This window comes from Quercus robur, chromosome 2 (genome assembly GCF_932294415.1).
Source record: "Quercus robur chromosome 2, dhQueRobu3.1, whole genome shotgun sequence".
NCBI classification, from domain to species: Eukaryota; Viridiplantae; Streptophyta; class Magnoliopsida; order Fagales; family Fagaceae; genus Quercus; species Quercus robur.
Genome location: NC_065535.1, coordinates 17,183,340 through 17,205,210, shown reverse-complemented (window position 1 = coordinate 17,205,210; position 21,871 = coordinate 17,183,340). Strand labels below are relative to the sequence as shown.

Here is a 21,871-nt window from a genome sequence, read left to right as displayed (position 1 = left end):
TGGGCCAAGGATGCCCAAAAAGAAAGAAATGGGACAAATGACCCCACAAGCAATGTAATGAGTCAAGAAAAGCCCAAAAAAGCATAAGTATAAGTCCAATGACCATATTAAGTCATTGAGAGAAGAATAGGTAACAAGTAAGCACGGGTCAAATGACACCACGACAGGAATAGTAGAGTGGTATGGCAAGAATGATAACAAGATTGCGGAAGGAGTAAAGAATGGGCTGAAAGGGGGAAAACCCACAGTCAAGCAACGCACAACCCTTGAAAGGAACAAGCTAATAAAGAATGGAAAATCAAAAAATAGTTCACGCAAAAAGAGGTCAAAGATGAGCAGCAGAATGCACAAACGAGCCTCCAAACCACAGCAGGCACATGAGCAGTGGACAAGCTTTGGGGATACATGGGAAGTGGAGCATCCGTAAGGCCCAGGCACCACCAGCCTATACCCAACCAATACAGGAGTGGTGGGTCATGGGTTAGAGGTAAGAAAGGGTATGGTCTAGTAAAAGGGAGAAGAGAAAGCCTATTCTAGGGTTCCCGCTCATATTCTTTTGGGGATGATGTCCTGTTGGGATGACATACCACCCAAAAGAAGGAAGGATGAGTTGGAACCACTATATGCATGCCATGAAGGATAGCAGGAGAGAGTGCTACGGTGAGCAAACAAACAAAATAGTCTTCTTTGTCTGGTAATGGGGAGTGGCACAGCCAGCACAGAGATAAGTGGTGGTGACTGGATAGCTAACAAACCAGTAGGTGGTTGGGAGGAACACCCTAAACTAAACAAAAGTGGTTAAAAGACAAAATGGTAAAATCAATCACGACAGGCAGTATATAAAAGGCCCCCGCTGTGCACAGTATTAGGACTGGAACAATAGCAACCACTAGGAGAGAATCACGGCACCACCATCACCATAACACCACACAAGTAAGCATTAAGAAAGAAAAGAAAAGAGTGGGAAAGAATCAAAGTAACAAAACTGAGAGAAAAGAGAAAAGAAATAGAGTGTAGAATGACAAACATACACTAATAGGCTAATCTCTTCTCTCCCTCTAAAAACCTACCCTCTATTGAGGATAAAGAACTCATTTGGGCACAAGCCATTTAGTCCCGTTCTCTTAAAGTGGGTAATTTATACGGCAGGATTATCCTGTGAGGTTATCCGCGTTGAGGAAATGGTTCCCTCCTTGGCCTCAGCCCCATAATACAATTGAACACGGCAAACTGATATTTCATTCTTTGATTTTATCACTTCTTCCTATTGTTTCTTATCTTGTCTTTGCAATATCGCCTATAATGTGCTCATTTTCCCTATTTTAACTAAGGATCCCTTACTTGTTTTGCCTAATAAGAAATTTATTTCTTTTATCATTGTTTTATTGCATTTATCTGTCATAACTATTTTGTAGCAACTTTGAAAATTCAAATAGTGTAAAAACACCCTTGAACGTTTAGACCCCCAATTTACAAATTAACCAATTCAAGTTTTATGTCAAACAACTAGTGTGTGGAAAATGAACAAAAGCTATAAAACAGAATTGGAAAACTATCTAAGCCAAATTAAAATCACAACCCACAGCAGATAATAAAAGGCAAAGATAAAAGGAAAGGAAGATGCAAACACAAGAACAACACGCGATGTGTTATCGAAGAGGAAACCGAAGCTCTCGGCGTAAAACCTCTCCGCCGCCCTCCAAGCGGTAAACAATCTACTAGAAAATGTAGTTGGGATACATGAACAGCAATAGACCCTTCAAGCCTAATCTACCCAGTGCACCTAAGCCCTCCAAATTTCTTGCTCCAACGAGGTTGCGTCGAACTTATTTCTTTTCTAGCTTCCCGGATTCCGCTACTTGACCATAGCATCAACCAATGTAAATTGGTTCCTTCCTAACTGCTTCCCAGAACACCAAACAGCCCTCTCACAGTAACGGAAATGGTGAGGAAAAGGTTTTGGTAAAAATGCCTCTCAAGGATTTGACAATGGAGAGGAAGAGAGTTGAGGAATTTGAAGAGACTCTTACGTAAAGATTGTAGATGAATCAATCTTGTTTTACTCTAGGGTTTCTCTCTCAAAATTCTCTCTGGAAGCTCTCTTTCATTTGTGGGTATGAGAGGTATTTATACTGGGGTGAAAAGAAAATGTGAAACGTTAGGTTTTTCAAAACAGGGGTGACTCACGGCTTGGCCTCGCGACTTGACTGAGTCGCGAGATCCAGTCGTGAGATAACCGAATGGCCAGTTGTCCTATTTTGTCCTGTAGTGCTCCAGCTAGCATGATTGTTCAACTTCTAGCATGCTTGGCACGTGTGCTGCATCTGGCGGCTTGCAGCCACGAGTCGCCCATAAAATCCAGCCGCGAGTCTCTGTTTTCTTGCACACTCTTGAGCATTCAACACTCTATCTCACTCACTACCCTTACAACAAACCCACCTAAATACAGGGTTACTAAATGCTGAAATACAAGCAAATTTGGCACGGAATAAAGCCAACAAAATGGTTAATTAAATTCAACCTTACAATCTCTCCCTTTGGCTATTCCGTGACAAAACCCTAAAACAGACTCTAGACTTAACATGTGAGTTGGGAACAGTTGAACAAAACTCACTCACACCCAATTCTAGACATTGTGAAGCACTTGAATCATATGAACATGAAACTCCTGAAATACAACAATACACCATGATCATTGTATGTAGAAAATATGAAATGCATATGAAACAGGCATAAAGTGATCAAGCAAAGATGAAGTTAAGAACCAAAGCAAGGCTTGATCAAACAAGTAATCACTACAAGATAGAGATCACAGTACTCATTCACACTTGGAATGAACACTTGAACATACAAGTTAACAAGAACAATACAAGTTACTTGTATGCCCAACACTCAACCAATGCATAATACATCAAGTATATGCATCTAGGAACATTCATACAAGAGCACAAGAGTGACAGTACTTAAAAGAAAATGCAAGACATTTAGATAGAAGTAATGATTTAAACAAAGCATAAAAGGCTGCATAAAGTATGGTACATACCATAAAGCCTACAGATATGCATAAAACATAACCCTAAAAGCTTACATGAGTAACATGGGTACAAATACATTCTAAACAGAATAACTACTTAAACTGAAAAACAACTTAAAGTTAAAGTATTGAAACAACTTGCAGGAACACTCCCCCTTAGGAAATTTCCTCCCCCTCTGATCAAGCTATCACTCCCCCTTTTTGTCATGGAATAGCTACACATTCTCTTCTAGCTTCCTCTGAATCTGATCCAATTGAGTTTGGAGAGAGGTAAACTTCATACCCATCGAGTGCTGTGATGGTGTAGAGTTGATGTGAGTCCGGACATCTTGGTATTCAACTCATGTACAGACGAGACAATGTGATCAAGTTTTTCGTCACTGAAATGCGAACCACTGTGAGATGTGGAAGTTTCCGGTTTGGCTCTCTTTCGACTATGACCAATGCTTGCGTTGAATGTACGCATGTTGATTGGAGTCGGTTTTGGGCAAGGAGATTCATCTGTCGTTGGATAGATTCCTTTGAGCTTCAAGATCCTTGAAATGAGACAGCAGAAGGGAACACATATTCGGGACTCAGTTCGTAGAACCGTTTTGCGCAGAACATGAAAGATATGAGCACAGACGTCAATCTCTGCATCAGAGATTAGATCATGAAGAAACAAGGCACGTCCAATGTTCATATACCCAGTGCTTGATAGGGGGTACAAATTGTGACACATCACAATTGTAAGCACTCTCAGCTTTGGAGGAAGAGAGGAAACACTGACGGAGTTTCCATTGGATGAGAATTCTAAGTCTTGTCCAAGACCTTCCTTAAGAAGTTCCTCATCAGGACAAAGGTCATCATAAACCAGTGAGCGTCGAAGCATTGGTCGGTTAATGTGAAAGATCTCTGCCAAATATGCAGGAGAGACTGAAAAACTCTTTTTCCTAACCCAGCACTTAAGTTCATCTTCGTCCACAATCGCGTTGGCATAAAATTCATTTACCAAATTCTCATACGCGTCATCCAAATCAGAGAGAAGGTAATTCCAATCCTTGTGAGCAAACCATTTCGGAATGTCAGTGTCATGAAGTGATGATTGGTCAACAGGTCTTTCCAGTAATGGTGTAGCATTTCGGAAATAATTCTTATGAGACTGAAAGGCAGCAAAGGATTTGAACTTGTTAGGATCGAACCCTTTTGATGAAGAATGAGTCCCTTTTGTTTGAGGTGAGTAGTCATCAACATCAATGACAGGTTCCTTTCCTTTGGAACTACCTCCTTTCACAGCTGCTTTCTTGAATGGAGACATTTCCAGTCTGTATCATGAATAGAGGAAAAGAAAGAACACAATCCAACAGACATTATTAGCAGTGGGTTAGTGTCAAATTAGGGATAATGAAGAAACCCTAAAAGCTAGATGGAAATGTCCAGAAAATAACAATGAGGGACAATAATGACCCAAATGTAGCTACAAAATAGAGTGGATCAGATTAAAACCACACAAAAATGAGAACAAATCAGTACTTTGTTAGTAACAAAGACAAAAATGCAACCACAAAGATGAACTTAAAACACTTAATCCTCATGCTACTTAAATCAACCACGCAGATGAACGAACCTAAAGGTGGATACACAAGAACAACTAGTATAATGCAGGGGAGTATTAAAGCAACAGAGATTGAAAACACCCAAAAGAAAAATATATGTCAATGAGACATACATTTTGATGAGTATGAAATGACCCAGAGAACAAAAGACAGATGCACACACTAGATGAACAGGCACATATTCAGCACAGTAAACCCCACAACCAAAACAGGAACATTTTGAATCAACACATCAACATAAGATCAGACAAGATGAGTAACCAACAGATAACAAACCCTAGCTAAGCACATGATGAAGACCAAAACCAACAATTTAATCAAGTTCAAACTAAATCAATAGCCTCCACTACCTAAGCATAGACAAAGAGCAACAGCCGAAATAAAAACTCATCTCAAAACAAACACAAATGCGAATATTCAAGAGGGAAAAACACAAAATCAAGTAAAACAGAGTTCGAAAAAGAAAACCCATACCTATTACTTGAAGATTTTGAGTTGAAAATAAGCAATAATGGAGTTCAAAATGGGTTACACGGAGCGTTTGGGAAGGAGACAGTTGAGAGAGAAGATGAACAGTCACAAAAAGTTCGAGGGAAAACTGAAAAAGATTTAAAAAACTGCCCTCAATGTGCAAAACACGCGTTTTTCGCGACTGAAGTGAGTCGCCAACAAGACGCCAGGTCAAGCCGCCAAAACACTCAAAAACAAAATTTTGAAAAAATTTTCTAAGTGTTTTTCGCGACTGGAAGGTCTACCTGCGAGGGAGTCGCGAGCTGAGCCGCGAAAATCTCTGTGTAACTCTCACAACTTGACCTTCCACTCGCGAACAAGTCGCCAAAATTGACCCGCGAACTTGCGACTGAGGCCTGCGACTTGACTTACCCGCGACTAAGTCACCAAAACAGGGCAAAAATGCTTTTTGAACTTTTCAGATTTTGAAGAACAAAATACATTCCAAAAACACTTAAAACACTCAAAAAAAATTTTGTGCTTGAATCAACAAAGATTGAGCATGTGAAAACATATTTCATCAAGTACAATCACACAAATGAATATGACATTTATTGAACATAAACTTGTGTGTTGTGTGTGGATATCAACAATGAGATAATCCATAGTCTAATGTGAAACTTCAATGATCAATTCAATCAAGGCATACACAATTAGCACTAGATCATGAAACCCATCTCAATTATAGAAGAATGCATATATGACCTCCCACAAGACTTGATAACATAACTTGGAGCTTTACATTTGACTCCACTTTCAATCATAACATTTGATCTTATTTGATCCTTTTGAGACAATCACCTCTCATTGTGAGAGTGATGTTTGATATTTGGTATTTTACTTTGATGAGATAGCCTTTGGTTTTTTGAATAAACATTCACTTTAATTTTTGGTCGCTTTCCCTTTTTCCTAGTCGAATACTAGTATGTGCGACAGGTTTTTGTAGCTCAATATCTCTTTTCATTTGGAGATTTACATTTGGTGAGCTCTTTTTAGCAAAAAAATAAAGAGTGTGAAGATATATAAACACAAGTCTATGCATGTCTCAAGATCATCATAACCATTCACTAATCATTCATGACAAGTTTGAAGATCTATTTACAACAATCACATAGATTTCAAGATTTCTCCCACAGTGATAAGAGTGTAAAGAAACAAGCTATGCTCGAAAATGCACAAAGCCATTAGCACAAAGGTACAAAGCAAAACAAGTTATGAGACAAAACTCAACAATGTCAATCAAACTTTTTGATTTTCTAATTTTTATGTGATTTTTGGATTTTTGACACATAAGAAGAAAGATTGATCAAACACAAAATGACCAAAAGTATGCACAAAAAGACAAACAAACAATCATTAACATAAACAATAAGCAAACAATCAAACACCGTCACAAAGCATAGGAAGTATTAATGCATGGACATGTTGTAATACTTATGCATAAGTACCCTTTTTCACCCACACGTCACTTGCGTTTCGGGTGATTTCCTTATAGGATTGGGTACAGGAGTTAGGGCTTTCAAACCTTCGTGTGAAGCTTTCCAAGCAGTTGGTGAATGCACCAATCATCTTCATCACGTTCATCATTCCGGGATAATCATTTTGAACTCTTGATGGTTCACCAGCCCAATTTCTCCTATCATTTCTAAGTCCTTGTGACCTTTGAGGAGTTGCACTATTCATTACTCTTAGCTTTTGACAATTTGGTCGAGTACGCCCTTGAAGTCCGCAATGATGACACACATAATTTAATCTAGGACCTCTTTGTGGTCATGGACGAGACTTGGCTCGGGATTCAGACCTGCCCACAGATTGATTACGTGAATTCAACAACCATTCGTTCCCCACATTCCTCATCTCCTCTATCTTGGGCTTCTCAACAGTAGGGCCAACATCAGCTAATTCTTTGGCCTTTATAAATTTCACTTCTTTAGTGACATTTCCAGATAAACTACTTCCTCCGATATATTCCAATTCGGATTTTTCTGAAAAGCTCTTTTGAGATGAAATAACATCATCTAGCTTCTTGGTGGTGGCCCTCTCTATTTTAGCATTTGCTTGCACAACCTCTTGCTCAAGAAATCTCACTTTTGTGTAAGCTTCTGACAGCTCACCGTTCAGTATTTCTATCTCACATTTGGCTTCCTTATAGCGAATTAGGAAACTTTTATAGTCCTCCTCTACCTTCTTCATCTTTCTCACAGCTGCCTTTGCCACCCTTGTGTACTCACCCGACCACTTCTTCATCTTTCTCACAGCTGCCTTTGCCACCCTTGTGTACTCACCCGACCTCTCCAAGAGTGAGTTATAATTGTCTTGAAGATTGGCTGTGTTTTCATCTTCTTCTGCATCTGATTCCTCAACAGCTCCAAATGATTCTTCATCACTATGTACTCCAAGCTCTTGTACAAGCAGATTCAACTCGTCTGAAGACTCAACATGGGCAATAGTCATAAAAGCTAAATAATTCCCTTCTCCGTCACAGCTTTCCTCAGAATCTGAGTCAGATGAATCTGAGTCACTCAATGTCGTGGCATACACTTTGCCTTTCGATTTTAAATAATTCAGATATTCTTTCTTAAAGTGTCCATACCTGTTACATTCAAAACAAATGACACCTTGTGTAGATTGGGATTCTTTTCCATCTTTCTTTTTGAATTCCCTTTTCTCTCTTCCTGAACTTTGGAATTTTCCTTTATCACCAAATTTGCCATTATTCTTGAATTTCAAGAATTTTCGGAAATTTTTTACAAGGTATGCAACATCTTTGTCAACCACATCTTCTCCCGATGAGTTATGGTCTTCTACCTTCTCATTAATGGTCTTAAGAGCAAGAGATTTACTCTTCCGTTGATTGGGCAGCGACATTTCATAAGTCTGAAGAGAACCAACCAGCTCCTGGACTTTGATGTCATCAAGGTCCTTGCTCTCTTCAATCGCTGTTACTTTGGCACGAAAACTTTTCGGCAATGATCGAAGGATCTTCCTTACAATTTTAGAATCCTCTATTTTCTCTCCCAAATTGAACTTGCTTACAATCACCTCATTCAGCTTGCTATAGAAAGAGTCAAAGGACTCATCCTCACTCATTTTTAACTCCTCAAACCGAGTGGTTAGCATCTGCAGCTTAGTGTCTTTTACTTTCTTTGTGCCTTCGTAAGTGGTCTCTAATATCTCCCATGCTTCTTTGGCAACGGTAATGTGAGAGATCCTGTGAAATTCATCTGAAGACACACCACAGAAAATAACATTGAGTGTTTTACTGTTAGCATTAGATGCAGCGAATGCTGCCTTATCCCATGTGGATTTGGCTTCCTCAGGCCTGGTCCAACCTATATCAACAGCATCCCAAACTGATTCATCAATGGAACATAGAAATGCTCTCATGCGAACCTTCCAAAAAGCATAATTACTACCATCAAAATATAATTACTACCATCAAAATATGGAGGTGCATTTAGGGATTGAGACCGATCCATCTCAATAGGGAGTCAAGGATCACACAATGGTAATGAAACTACTAGAAGTGTACCCGCTCTGATACCAATTGAAAATTCAAGTAGTGTAAAAACACTCTTGAACGTTTAGACCCTCAATTTACAAATTAACCAATTCAAGCTTTATGTCAAACAACTAGTGTGCGGAAAATGAACAAAAGTTATAAAACAAAATTGGAAAACTATCTAAACCAAATTAAAATCACAACCTACAGCAGATAATAAAAGGCAAAGATAAAAGGGAAGGAAGATGCAAACACAAGGACAACACGCAATGTGTTATCGAAGAGGAAACCAAAGCCCTCAGCGTAAAACCTCTCCGCCGCCTTCCAAGCGGTAAACAATCCACTATAAAATGTAGTTGGGATACATGGACAGCAATAGACCCTCCAAGCCTAATCTACCCAGTGCACCTAAGCCCTCCAAACTTCTTGCTCCAACGAGGTTGCGCCGAACCTATTTCTTTTCTAACTTCCCGGATTCCGCTACTTGACCATAGTATCAACCAATGTAAATTGGTTTCTTCCTAACTGCTTCCCAAAACACCAAACAGCCCTCTCACAGTAATGGAAATGGTGAGGAAAAGGTTTTGGTAAAAATGCCTCTCAAGGATTTGACAATGGAGAGGAAGAGAGTTGAGGAATTTGAAGAGACTCTTATGTAAAGATTGTAGATGAATCAATCTTGTTTTACTCTAGGGTTTCTCTCTCAAAATTCTCTCTAGAAGCTCTCTTTCATTTGTGGGTATGAGGGGTATTTATACTGGGGTGAGAAGAGAATGTGAAACGTCAGATTTTTCAAAACAGGGGTGGCTCGCGGCTTGGCCTCGCGACTTGACTGAGTCGCGAGATTCGGTCACGAGATAACCGAATGGCCAGTTATCCTATTTTGTCCTGTAGTGCTCCAGCTAGCATGACTGTTCAACTTCTGGCATGCTTGGCACGTATGCTGCATCTAGCGGCTTGTAGCCGCGAGTCACCCGCGAAATCCAGCCGCGAGTCTCTGTTTTCTTGCACACTCTTGAGCATTCAACACTCTATCTCACTCACTACCCTTACAACAAACCCACCTAAATACAGGGTTACTAAATGCTGAAATACAAGCAAATTTGGCACGGAATAAAGCCAATAAAATGGTTGATTAAATTCAACCTTACAAACTTCGCCTGCCATGGGCATGCGACTAAAAGTTTTGGCAAACGGGGCATAGTTTGTGCACAAGCCGGATTAGAGTGAGTTGCAACTGGACCAGTCCCGACTCTCTTATCCAGAACACTTGGGCCCGATATAGCAGGAGGCAGTCCAGTCCAAAATCACAAAAGGCCCACCACATAGTTCTATCTTAATTAGTTTCATTAATAACTTATAATTTAGTTATGGAAAAAATTAACAAATGTCCTAAGAATATTAGTTTATGAAATATTTTTAGAAACTTACTATTGAAAAAGAAAAAAATAATTAATATTTTTGACAAATTTTTATATTTTTCATAAAAATTGTATCAAAACTTTTCTAAAATTGTCTATTAAGTAGTAACCCATTAACCAACGATTTACAAATCACTTTAATTTTTCTTAGACAATAGTCCATAATTAACGATGATGAGCATTTTAAATAATGTTTTCAAAACATATTCCCTTCTTTACGGTGTTTTATGAATATTCTCCCTCTCTCTTAATATATTACAAGGAAGCTTCAGGTCAAAAACTGGAAAAAAAAAAATACAAAATCACTTTGTTCTTTAGTCAAAGTGTTGGGTAAATGATTGCAGAGAAGATCACCTATACCATGGATGTCATGAGAACTACTAATTTTGAGAAGTAATATGAGTTTACCAACTGTAATAGGCATGGCAAGAGAGAAAGCTTTTGAGGATATCAAAACTTAGGCGTACGTGGATAAAGATTCATGGTTGGAAAGTGAAATTGTTATATAAAGCAAGTACAAAAGTGTTAATTTAGGCGGTGGCACAGGCTGTTCCACATATGCCACTGGCCACTTTAAGCTCTTAGAGGGGTTGCATTATGAACTAAAAATTCTATGATTAGTAACTTTTGGTGGGGTAAAAAAATCATGAAAATGAAGATTGATTAGATGGGTTGGTCTAAGTTGTGTTGGTTTGAAAATGAAGGAGGAATGGGCCTTCAAGATTTGAAGTTATTTAGTCTAGGTTTCAGATTGGCTGAAATTTTCAGCTTATTTGTAATTTTAGTTTATTTTTCCTATTATTTATGAGTTTTACTATACTTTTTGATACTATTTATAAGTTTTATTGTACTATTCAACTTTTTTTTTTCCTTATACTTTCAGTAAAAAGTTTTCAACTTTAAGTTATTCTCAAACGGACCATTAATCTAACATTTTTATGATGACAATGTTGGAGGATTGTCCACAATCAAAACTCTTTGCTATTTCGAGTCCTAAAAAGCTATATACTTTCGAACTACTTTTCTTGAAACACCAATCTCATCAAATGCATCCTAGATGGAGTGTGGAGTCAGGAAATAACGTTTGCATTTGACAATTAATACAAATGGCTCCCTTCACCAATAAAACATACGTAAGTTCAACTTCAACCAATTAAGGAGGTTCTACCTGGAGATGCAAAGGTGAGGGCATTTATTAATTTGACCTTAGGAATTAGGATATATTGGACACATTCACTAGTTGATGAGAATTTTTATATATTGTGTTTATATCGACTTTTGAAATGTTCTCCTCTTGATTCCTCTTTTCCCCAAAGTCTCTTTTTTAGAACCGCCAAAGCTAACTTGTGAGGGGGGTGGGGGGGGGGGGGGGGGGGTGGGAAAGTGTGTTCCATTTTGACTATATCTCTTACCTTTTTATTTGATTCCGAATTGTCTTTAAAGATTTGTAAAAATTTTTTTTTTTTTTTTTCTTAATGTGTTTTGAGAAAATCAATTTGAACTAAATAATAAGAATGGTCTTGGAAAAAAAAAAAAAAAAAAAAGATAAAAAAGAGCCATAATTCCAATTATATGTAAAGAGATAAGAAGCAAAATTTAAATTTAAGTTTAGACAAATTGCAATTAAACTTAAACTACTTCAAAATTGAATTGATTTATTTTTCAATATTGATTCAAAACTAAGAAAAACGGGGTTTATGTTTTGTCAAACACCTCCCTAATATGTCAATTTTTGGTGTTTGTCCTGTCAAAACGATAGGAATATCACTTTAAATGTTGCGCCCACATATATGCTAAGCATATATCAAGAAGAAAAAAGTATGTGATTTTATATTTTCATTTTCTTTTGTCCAAATGAATTTTTCCAAATTGCGTCACTCATCTGCGGTTCAGATAAAGCAAGTTGGAAACGAACACTTGAAGACAAAAATCGACGTAACTTCTCATACAAAACGAAACGAATTTCCCACCCCATCGGCATCGGTCACCTCGAAAAGTCAAAAGATGATGATTCCAACGTCTTCAACATTATATATATATATATATATATATATATATCTTGCTCTTGCTGGGAAGGAACAAAGTGACTTCTGCTTTAAGAAAATGAGGGGACAATATCAACCAATAAAACAACGCCACGTGTAATTCGTAGTCAACGCCAGGTCTTTCTACTAGTATATAATAATTTCTTTGCGCGTAAAATAACACCGTCCTAGATGGAAACGGCCTACGCCACTTGGGAACATTGGAACAACAAGAGAATCTTGTCTGTCAAGTTTTGTTTAATTCAAAAGTCCAAAATCCATATTCAAGAACTAATAATAACACGTTATTTTTATTTTGGACGTCATTGTTCTTTGAAAGTATCATTTCATTTTGCACATACTAAAAAGAATAATGTCAATAATATAATAATGGCAAAACTACTTTATACCACATTGTTGTATTTTATGTTAGATTTTTTACTAATTTTATAAGGTGTAGAGCTAATAAAACTAATTTTTTAAGTTTCACTTATCATTTTGTTATATTTTCAATCATTTTATTAATTTATACAAATTTTTTATTAAATAGATCTCATAATAAATAATCCTTAACAGGGTACATGTCAACATTTCTCCATAATAATTATTTTCTACTTTCTCTCACACACACATATATATATATATATATATATATCTTAAAAATTTCATTCTTATCGCTTTATGGTTTATATGTTTGTTAAGTGAGATTCATGCATTTGCCACTGTTGAAATAACTAAAAATGTGACGAGACAGACCTAGCACACAAAATAAACACTAATATAGTATTAAAAGTATTATTTCATGTACGAGTGTGAAACCATCACTAGAAGAGAACACATATATTACGCGTAAGCATCCCATACCACTTTTAAAGAATAAAAGAATCGAACTTGGAACACCAAAATGTTATTAAAGGGCCCATTTCATGTGTAGGTGTGTACATTTATTTTTATACTAAATCTCGTTTCATTTAAAATTATTTATGTGATTTGACAAACGCATACTAAATCTCAATATATGCATACATCACAAATTACCTTGTAGGCTGTAGGTTGAAACCACCTCCCGTAAAAATAGATAAATAAATAACTTGTAGGTTGTAGAACATAGCATCGCCATTGGTGGTGGTAAAATAGCCAAAAAATAGCCTTTTAGCTATTTTACCACTTCAAACTCTAATTTAAGAGCATTAGTATTGGTGTAGTCATTTTACTAAAATACTAAATTTACCATCAAAATATATCAAAAGTAGGCTACATCAGTGGAGGTAAAGCCAAATTTTTTGGCTTTTGAGCTATATGGTAAAAGAAAAAATAATATCTATGCTAGTACTTAAGGGGCTCTCCTTGTTTGGACTAGACATTTTTTTTGTTCTAAAATACCCCTAGAGTCTAAATTTAAGTAGAGATAAAACTTGAGGATAATATAATAAAATTATATCTTTAACTCCCACGTATAACCTTGCCTACAAAATAGGCAATATTTAACTCCTATGCAAGTTGATTTTCAAACTAAGCATTACTTCACGTTTTCACTTTTCTTTCTTCTTTTTTCTTTTTTTCTTTTCTTTCCATTTTTCCTTTATCAAGACTTAACTCTCTCTCTCTCTCTCTCTCTCTCTCTCTTTTCCATAACAAAATACTATCTTTTTTGAATACCCAATTTCCCTTGCCCCTTAATCTCATCTCACGTTTGGTTTTTCTTCCCCTCAAATCTCTTTATTTTGATTTTGAAGAAAAAAATATACTAAAAAGTAGAGATAAAACTTAAGGATAACATGCAAAAAATAATCTCTAACTCTCATGTAAAACACTGCCTACAAAATAGGACAACTGTCACATTAGTTACTCAACTACTTCAATTTATTTCTTCCTCAATTCCTCTCAGTTCTATGTTCTTTTTCTCTACACTATCATCATCATCTTTTATAAATTCAAAACCCAAAAAAGGGAAAACTTTACTTACAAAAACAAAAGTGCAATTATAATTGTTTCAGTTCAACAGGTATGTTAATGTACATTTACATTGCTCTTCTCTATTTTGTTTTTATAAAGAAATCAACAACCTTCTAGTTATTTGGACTTTGGGTCTTCTTCATTTCTTTATTTTCCTATGATTATCCTTTTTTTTTTAATATGTGTTTGTGGGTTAAAGCTTACTCATTGTGTTTCTTTGATTACAATAGTACAGTGCTTTTCTTTGATTACTGTTACAGTAGAACACAAACTGAATTTAGAACACAAACTATGCAATGTGGATAAGTATCAAATGGTGTAAAAGAAACACACAAAAATGAACCTTTAGCCCAAAAATGTAGTAATTCCTTAAATATTTACCCCCCAAAAAATAGAAAAGTTTCTGAGCACGCGCTCTAGTTTTATTAAAAGATATATTATTTTATTGTGTTGGTGGTGGTGGTTGTTGATTATTGTAATAGATATATTATTTTATTGTAGAATGCTAAAATAAAACCACTGATGTTAGATGTTTTGTAAAGTGAGATGGTAAAATAGATAAAATAGTTTTTTATAGTGTTAAATTGCTAAATTTTTGGCACCACCAATGCTGATGCTTTAACATTGGTGGAGCTAAAGGAAATTTTTTTTTGCCTCCTTGCTACGGTGAATTGCCAATAGCAAGAATGCTAAAAAAGAAGAAGAAGTATTTTATCACTTAGTTGGGTTCCGTGACAAAGAAGAAGTGAGAAATAAATTAATAAAAAAATGAATAGTGTTTGGTTGATGGTAAAAATAAGATCATTGATGTAAGGTGTGTTGTGAAATTGTGTGTTAAAAAAAATATATAGTTTTTTAAGGTGTTAAATGCTAAATTTTTTAGCTCTAGTCCATCTAGGGGTGTGCAAAATATCCACTTGACTCGCCAACCCGCTTGAACCGCAACCGACCCGCCCGCCTTAAGTTAGGCGGTTTGGATTGGTAGTTTAGACCTCCCAAAATAGCAGATTGGGTTGGGTAACGGATTGAAACATTGCCAACCCGCTACAACCCGACTCAGGCAGGGAACGTTTTGAGAAGGTTGTGTCTAATGAGGACATAGCTGTATGCTATGACATGTCCTTGAAGGACTTTGAATACTCTGGTGTTCATGATCTTTTTAAAGTAAGTAATTTCATTTTTACTTCATCTTTGTTACTGTATACTTTTCTCGTCTAACCGTCATTTTTTGTCATTTACCTTTTTGTAGGGAATGTCAAAATTCATTGCGGCGTCTAGGCAGGCCACAGAGTTGGACAAGACGAGGATCTTACTGGAGACGAAGGTCCAGAAGGTGAGGGATGAGTGCAAGAGGTGGGCTAAGGTGGCGGCCAAGGCCAAGGAAGAAGCTAAGGAGTTGCAGAACCATGTTGAGGAGTTGAAGACTGATGCCATAGAGAAGGACACTCGTCTTGATCACCTCCAAAAGAGGAATGACAAGTTGAGTACCCTTCTTGAAAAAGCAAAGGGAAACGCAGTTGCAGAGTTCAAGGCCATATGTACTTCTACAAGTATCACTGCTTTGCTTCCATAGGCTAGCTTGAAAGGAGTTTCCCCTGTAGGGGTCCTTATCATCGTTTTGTAGGCCCATAGAACGCCTGGTAACTCATCTGGCCATACTCCCTTTGCCCCTTCAAGCTAAGTCTTGATGATTTTCAACAAGGATCGGTTTGCCACTTCTACTTGGCCATTTGCTTGAGGGTGGGCGGGTGAGGAGTAACGATTCTGAATTCCGAAGTGCTCGTAGAAGTCTTTGAAAAGTGCATTATCGAATTGTCGTCCATTGTCTGATATCAATACTCTAGGCACCCCAAACCTGCACACAATATTTTTCCAGATAAAGTTCTTGACATTTTGTTGTGTGATTTTTGCTAGGGGCTCCGCTTCCACCCACTTGGTGAAATAGTCTATCCCCACCACCAAAAATTTCATTTGTTTGGTTCCAAGAGGAAAGGGACCTAAGATATCTAATCCCCATTGTGCAAAGGGCCATGAGGCCATCATTGGGGTAAGATACTCTGAGGACTGTCTATAGACATTACTGAATCATTGACATTGATTGCAGACCTTGACATATGCCTTGGCATCAGCTTGGATAGTTGGCCAGTAGTATCCTGCACGGACGACCTTGTGGACAAGTGAGCTGGCTCCTGAGTGGTTGCCACATGCTCCTTCATGAACCTCCCTCAATACATAATTTGCGTCGTCCAGGGCTAAAACCTCAGATAAGGTGGTGAAAAACCTCTTCTGTATAGTACCTCGTCCATGAGGATGTACCTGGTCGATCTGATCCTGAGCTTTCTGGCCTCATCTTTCCCCTCTAAAAGCTTTCCATCCTTCAAGTATGATACTATTGGAGTCATCCAATTTCCTTCACCTTCTATTTGTTGTACTTCTGGAAAATCTATGCTTGGCATGTATTGAATTTCATCAAACTCGTCTATGGCTTCATTCGCTGAGACTTCCTTCGCTAAAATATCTGCTTCCATGTTCTCTTATCTTGGGATTTGAACGAAATCAGCTTCCTTAAACTTCTTTACAAGGCATACCACCTTATTAAGGTATTTCCTCATTCGTTCTTCCTTGGCTTCACATGTCCCATTTACTTGGCCCATGACTAGTTGAAAGTCTCCCAGGACGAGTATCAATTCTGCTTCCACAAACCTAGCCAACTCCAGCCCTTTAAGAAGGGCTTCATACTCAACTTTATTGTTAGTTGTTTGATATTGCAGAAGAACCTTGTGCTTCAATTTATCTCCCTCCGGAGATTGTAAAACAACTCCTATTTCTCTTACATGTTGTGTAGACGATCTGTCCACACGGATGATCTACTTCTTGCTGTTTTCCACCCCGTTTAAGTCATCATAACTCGAAGTGAATTCTGCAATGAAGTCTGTCAGGGCTTGAGCCTTTATTGCATTTCTAGGTCGGTATCTGATGTCAAATTCGTTGAGCTCGATAGCCCATTGGATCAGTTGTCCTGTAGCTTCCAACTTATTCATTACCTTCTTGAGCGGATGGTCTGTCATGACATTGATGACATGAGCATGGAAGTAATGTCTCAACTTCCTAGAAGCTGTTATTAGTGCAAAGGCCAATTTTTCTATCAGTGGGTACCGTCCTTTCGCTCCTCTGAGTGCTCTGCTTGTACAGTAGACTGGCTTCTGCACCCTTCCTTCTTCTTTGATCAATGCTGAACTTACAGCATGTGGAGTCACTGCTAAGTATAAGTACAATTCCTTTCCCAACATAGACGGACTCAACAAGGGGGTCGTAGTGAGATATGTCTTCAGGTCTTAGAAAGCTTTTTGACACTCGTCCGTCCATTCAAATGCCTTTTAAAGAACCTTAAAAAATGGTAAACATTTGTCAGTAGTTTTAGAGACAAACCTGTTAACGACAGCAACTCGTCCGGTAAGAGATTGGACTTCTTTGATGCTTCACGAAGGCTTCATATCTAGTATCGCTTGTATCTTATCAGGATTTACCTCAATTCCTCTATGCAAAACCATGAATTCGAGGAACTTTCTTGATGAAACTCCGAAAGCGCATTTGCTAGGGTTCAACTTCATGTTGTACTGCCTAAGTGTGTCAAAGGTTTCTTGCAAGTCATCCAAGTGTTTCTCCTCGTCTAGGCTCTTCACCAGCATATCATCTACATAGACTTTTACATTCCATCCAATCTGTGGATGAAACATATGGTTGACCAACCTTTGGTATGTTGCCCCTGCGTTCTTCAGACCGAAGGACATTACTTTATAACAAAACAAGTCTTGACTGGTGATAAAGGATGTCTTCTCTTGGTCTGCCTCGTCCATCTTTATCTTATTGTATTCAGAGAAAGCATCCATAAAATTTAGTAACTTATGACCTGCAGTAGAATCCACCAACTGATCAATACACGGCAATGGATAGTTGTCCTTAAGGCAGTCCTTATTTAGATTAGTAAAATCCACAAACATCCTCCATTTGTCGTTTGCCTTCTTGATCATTACTACATTAGCCAACCAGTCCGGATAATAAACTTCTCGAATAAACATTGCCACAGTTAACTTCCGAACCTCTTCTTTAATGGCATTGTCTCTTTCAGGAGCAAACACTCTTTTCTTCTGTCGTACAGGCTTAGAGGAAGGATACACATTTAGACGGTGGGTAATGACACCAACGTCTATACCCGGCATATCCTCATGACTCCAAGCAAACACATCAATACTTTTCTTTAAGAATTTGACGAGATCCTACTTTGCCTTCTTTCCCAAATCCGCTCCAACCTTGGTGTACCTCTCAGGGTTATTCTCGTCCAAGGGAATGTCTTCCAACGCTTCAGTGGGTTCTGCCACAATTTTCCTTTCCTCAATGTTCATCGTCTGAACCTATTCGTCCATGGCCAACATGGCCAGGTAGCATTCTCTTGCTGCTAGCTGATCTCCCTGCACTTGTCCTACTCCATACTCCGTAGGGAACTTGACTGACAGGTGGTAAATAGATGTAATTGCCTCCCAATTATTTAAAGTTAGTCTCCCGATTATAGCATTATAGGAGGACGAACAATCTACCACAAGGAAATTTACGTCCTTGGTTACCTGTTGTGGGTACGCCCCCACCACCACAAGTAATGTAACGATACCTACAAGTTGTACTTTCATTCCTCCGAAACCCACTAAGGGTGAATTCATTAGATGAAGTATATCTCGTCCTAACCTCATTTGCTGAAAAGCAGGGTAATACAAAATATCTGTGGAACTTCCATTGTCCACCAACACCCTCCTGGTTGTATAGTTAGCAATGAGCAGAGTGATGACGATGGCGTCGTCATGAGGGTGGTGAATTCTTTCAGCATCCTCGTTCGTGAATGTGATGGCTTGTTTGTCCGTGTTCTTCATCCTTGGCGATCGTCCAGAGAGTTGAACGTTCTGTACTACCTTCAGGTATGTTTTCCTTGACTTGGACGATTGTCCCATTGAACCTCCTCCTATGATAACTCTTATTTCTCCGAGCGAAGGGCATGATGACTCTTCTACTTTTCCTTTTAACTTCTTGTCCTTATTGTCTCGTCGAAGGAAGTTTCTTAATTTTCCCTGTCTGATGAGATTTTCAATCGGCTGCTTTAAATCGAAACACTCGTCCGTGCCGTGCCCATGGTCTTTATGGAAGCGGAAATACTTGTTCCTATTGCGCTTGTTGGGATTTCCCTTCATTTTCTCCGGTCACTTCAAGGAAGGATCATCTTTGATTTGCATGAGAACTTGCTCAAGGGGCATGTTCAATGGCGTGTATTGTTGATTCCGTGCCGAAGGGCCTACCTTCTTGTTATCTCGATCTTTCTTATCTTTCGTTCGTCCCTTCTTTGGATGGGGACCTTGCTCGGAGTGGCACATGGAGTTTGCTTCCATTCTTTCAGCTCTCTTCCTCTTCTTAGCTATGATTGCGTCCTCTGCATTCATAAAGTTTTGGGCCGAATGGACGAGTTTAGCCATGGATCGAAGCTCTTTCTCATAAAGCTTATGGATGAATAAATCATAATTAACCCTATCATGGAAGGCCGCCAAGAGTAGCTTGTCATCCATCTCGTCCACGGTCAGGGCTTCCCTATTGAAATGAGTGATAAAGGACCGCAAACTTTCATTCTCTCCTTGTTCCATGGTTAACAGGCTGGATGAAGAACGTTTGTGCCTTTGCCCTCCGATGAAATTATTAACAGATAACTTACTCAATTCTTCAAAAGAACTCACTGTATTCGGGGGTATTTTGCTAAACCACACTCGTGCCGGTCCTTTGAGAGTGGTAGGGAAGACTCTGCACATAATCTCATCTGGGACCCCTTGAAGGTGCATGGTAGTCTTGAAAGTAGCAATATGATCAAATGAGTCACGTGTTCCATCGTACGAATCCAATGAAGGAATCTTGAACTTCGGTGGCAAGGGGTGATCATTGATGGAAGCCGTGAAAGGGGAATCTATTCAGTGGACTAAATCCTCTACTGGATTTGCCCTTCTTATGTTCTCCTTTATTTCCCCATAACCTTCCCCATCTGGTTCATTTCCTTCTCCAAATGTGGCACCCTTCTTGACATGGTACCCCTTGACTGGCTTTCAGGTTCAACATTTCCTCTATCTTCTTGATTTTGGGCTTGACCTTCAGTGTACCCCTCGTAGCATTGCTTCCTCAAATTAATCTCCCTGGTTAATTCCTGATTCTGACAGGTTAACTCTGCCATGGCGGCTGCCATGGACTACATGTGTTGAATAGAGGACTGTTGCATGACTGGGGCTGATTGACAATCGTGATGGGGATTGCTTAAAGCATCCCTACTCTCCTGATGGTCTGGGCTAGTAGCTTTCGATCTAGTTTGAACCATTCAGCCTTTTGTCATAGAAAGACAAATTGTAAGATAATCGAACGTTCCTACAGATGGCGTTAACTGATGATGTTCGGAAAATCAGTAGACTGGATGTTTCAGACTTGAATGATTTGGAGGGCCTAAAAAAGGAAAACAAAGAATTAAAGGAAACTAGGGTTGACCAGCCACAAATCCTCCGATGATGAAGTTAGTTTCTCTCTTTGAGATCTAGAATTCCAAATTTCTAGGACTTGTGTTAAAGGGAAAAAACTTACCTTTATTTGTTAGGGATAAGTGCTTATATAATGATATGGAAGCAGTTACTTGTCTTGTAACTCCCCCCCACATTTGTGGAGGTCGAAAGATTCGGAGTTAACTGCTGTAACTGCCATGGAAGTTATATTTTCTGGTCTTATTTTCCATAACCGTCATTGGGAGCATTTTGTAGTAATGAACTTGATTTTTATTTGTGTTTCGCGATAAGAACATGGAGGTCGTCCAAAGCATATAGAGAGATGCTTTGGGATGTATGGAGGTTGTCCAAACAACTTCTTGGATGGACGACCTTATCTGGTCGAGCATTTTTCATGAGGTCATTTTTCCATTCTTGTCTTGGATGACTCTCATGGATGAGTTTGGAGTTAAATTTATAGTATACCATCAACATATAAAGCCAGCTATACCTACAAACTCAAATCAATCCATTGAAGATGCAAACAAATATAAAATGACATGTAACATAAAATTGAAAAGCTAAAGGTCATTTAGTTTCTAATAATAGAGTTAGTTTTACATGTGTAATACTCTTAGTGGTTCTTAACTTCGTATACTTCGTAATTTGGTTAGTTTGTCAAAAGAATAATGTCAACCCGCCCAACTTGTTAAGTTGAAATCGCCAAAATCTGTAACCAATCTGTCGACTTTAGATTTCGGTGGGTTAATAACAAATTGGAATTTTTCCAACCTGCTAATCCTGGATTGGATTGGTCTTTACCCACCCAATTCGACCTGCGCACACCTCCAAGCCTCCACCGATGTGGATGCTCTTATGAATGATGATAAAACTTGTTTTATTGCAGAAAACTTATTAGTATCTTGATTTGTTGATAATGAGCTATTATCAGTCACTCAAAAAAGATAATAAGCTATTATCATAAGTGGACGTCATAAATTGAAACTCTCTAAAAAAAAATTAATAACAATAAAGCTTATTTTAATTTTAATTTTTTTTATAGAATTTGAATTATTACGTATGTTCCTATTAATAATGACACCACCTGAAAATCGGGTCGTTTTGTTGTTAAAAATTTGTAGTACGGTACTAGTTTAGCCATTCAAAAATTTTAAACAAATTCAACTTTTTTTCTCAAGAAAATAAGTCTTTTTTTATCAGCAGTAAAAACAAGTACGTAGGAGTGAAAAGAAACATTACGGACGTGAAAAGCGTGAG

General features: G+C 38.1%; 1 protein-coding gene across 1 annotated transcript; it reads right to left on the bottom strand.

The window, feature by feature from the left end:
- Positions 1–18,454: 18,454 nt before the first annotated feature.
- On the bottom strand, positions 18,455–19,723 carry LOC126695645 (uncharacterized). The gene is made up of 2 exons (XM_050392476.1): positions 19,385–19,723; positions 18,455–19,273 (listed from the first exon to the last, which is right to left on the bottom strand). The coding sequence occupies exons 1-2, from the start codon at positions 19,721–19,723 to the stop codon at positions 18,455–18,457; spliced, it is 1,158 nt and encodes a 385-aa protein (XP_050248433.1).
- Positions 19,724–21,871: the final 2,148 nt, after the last annotated feature.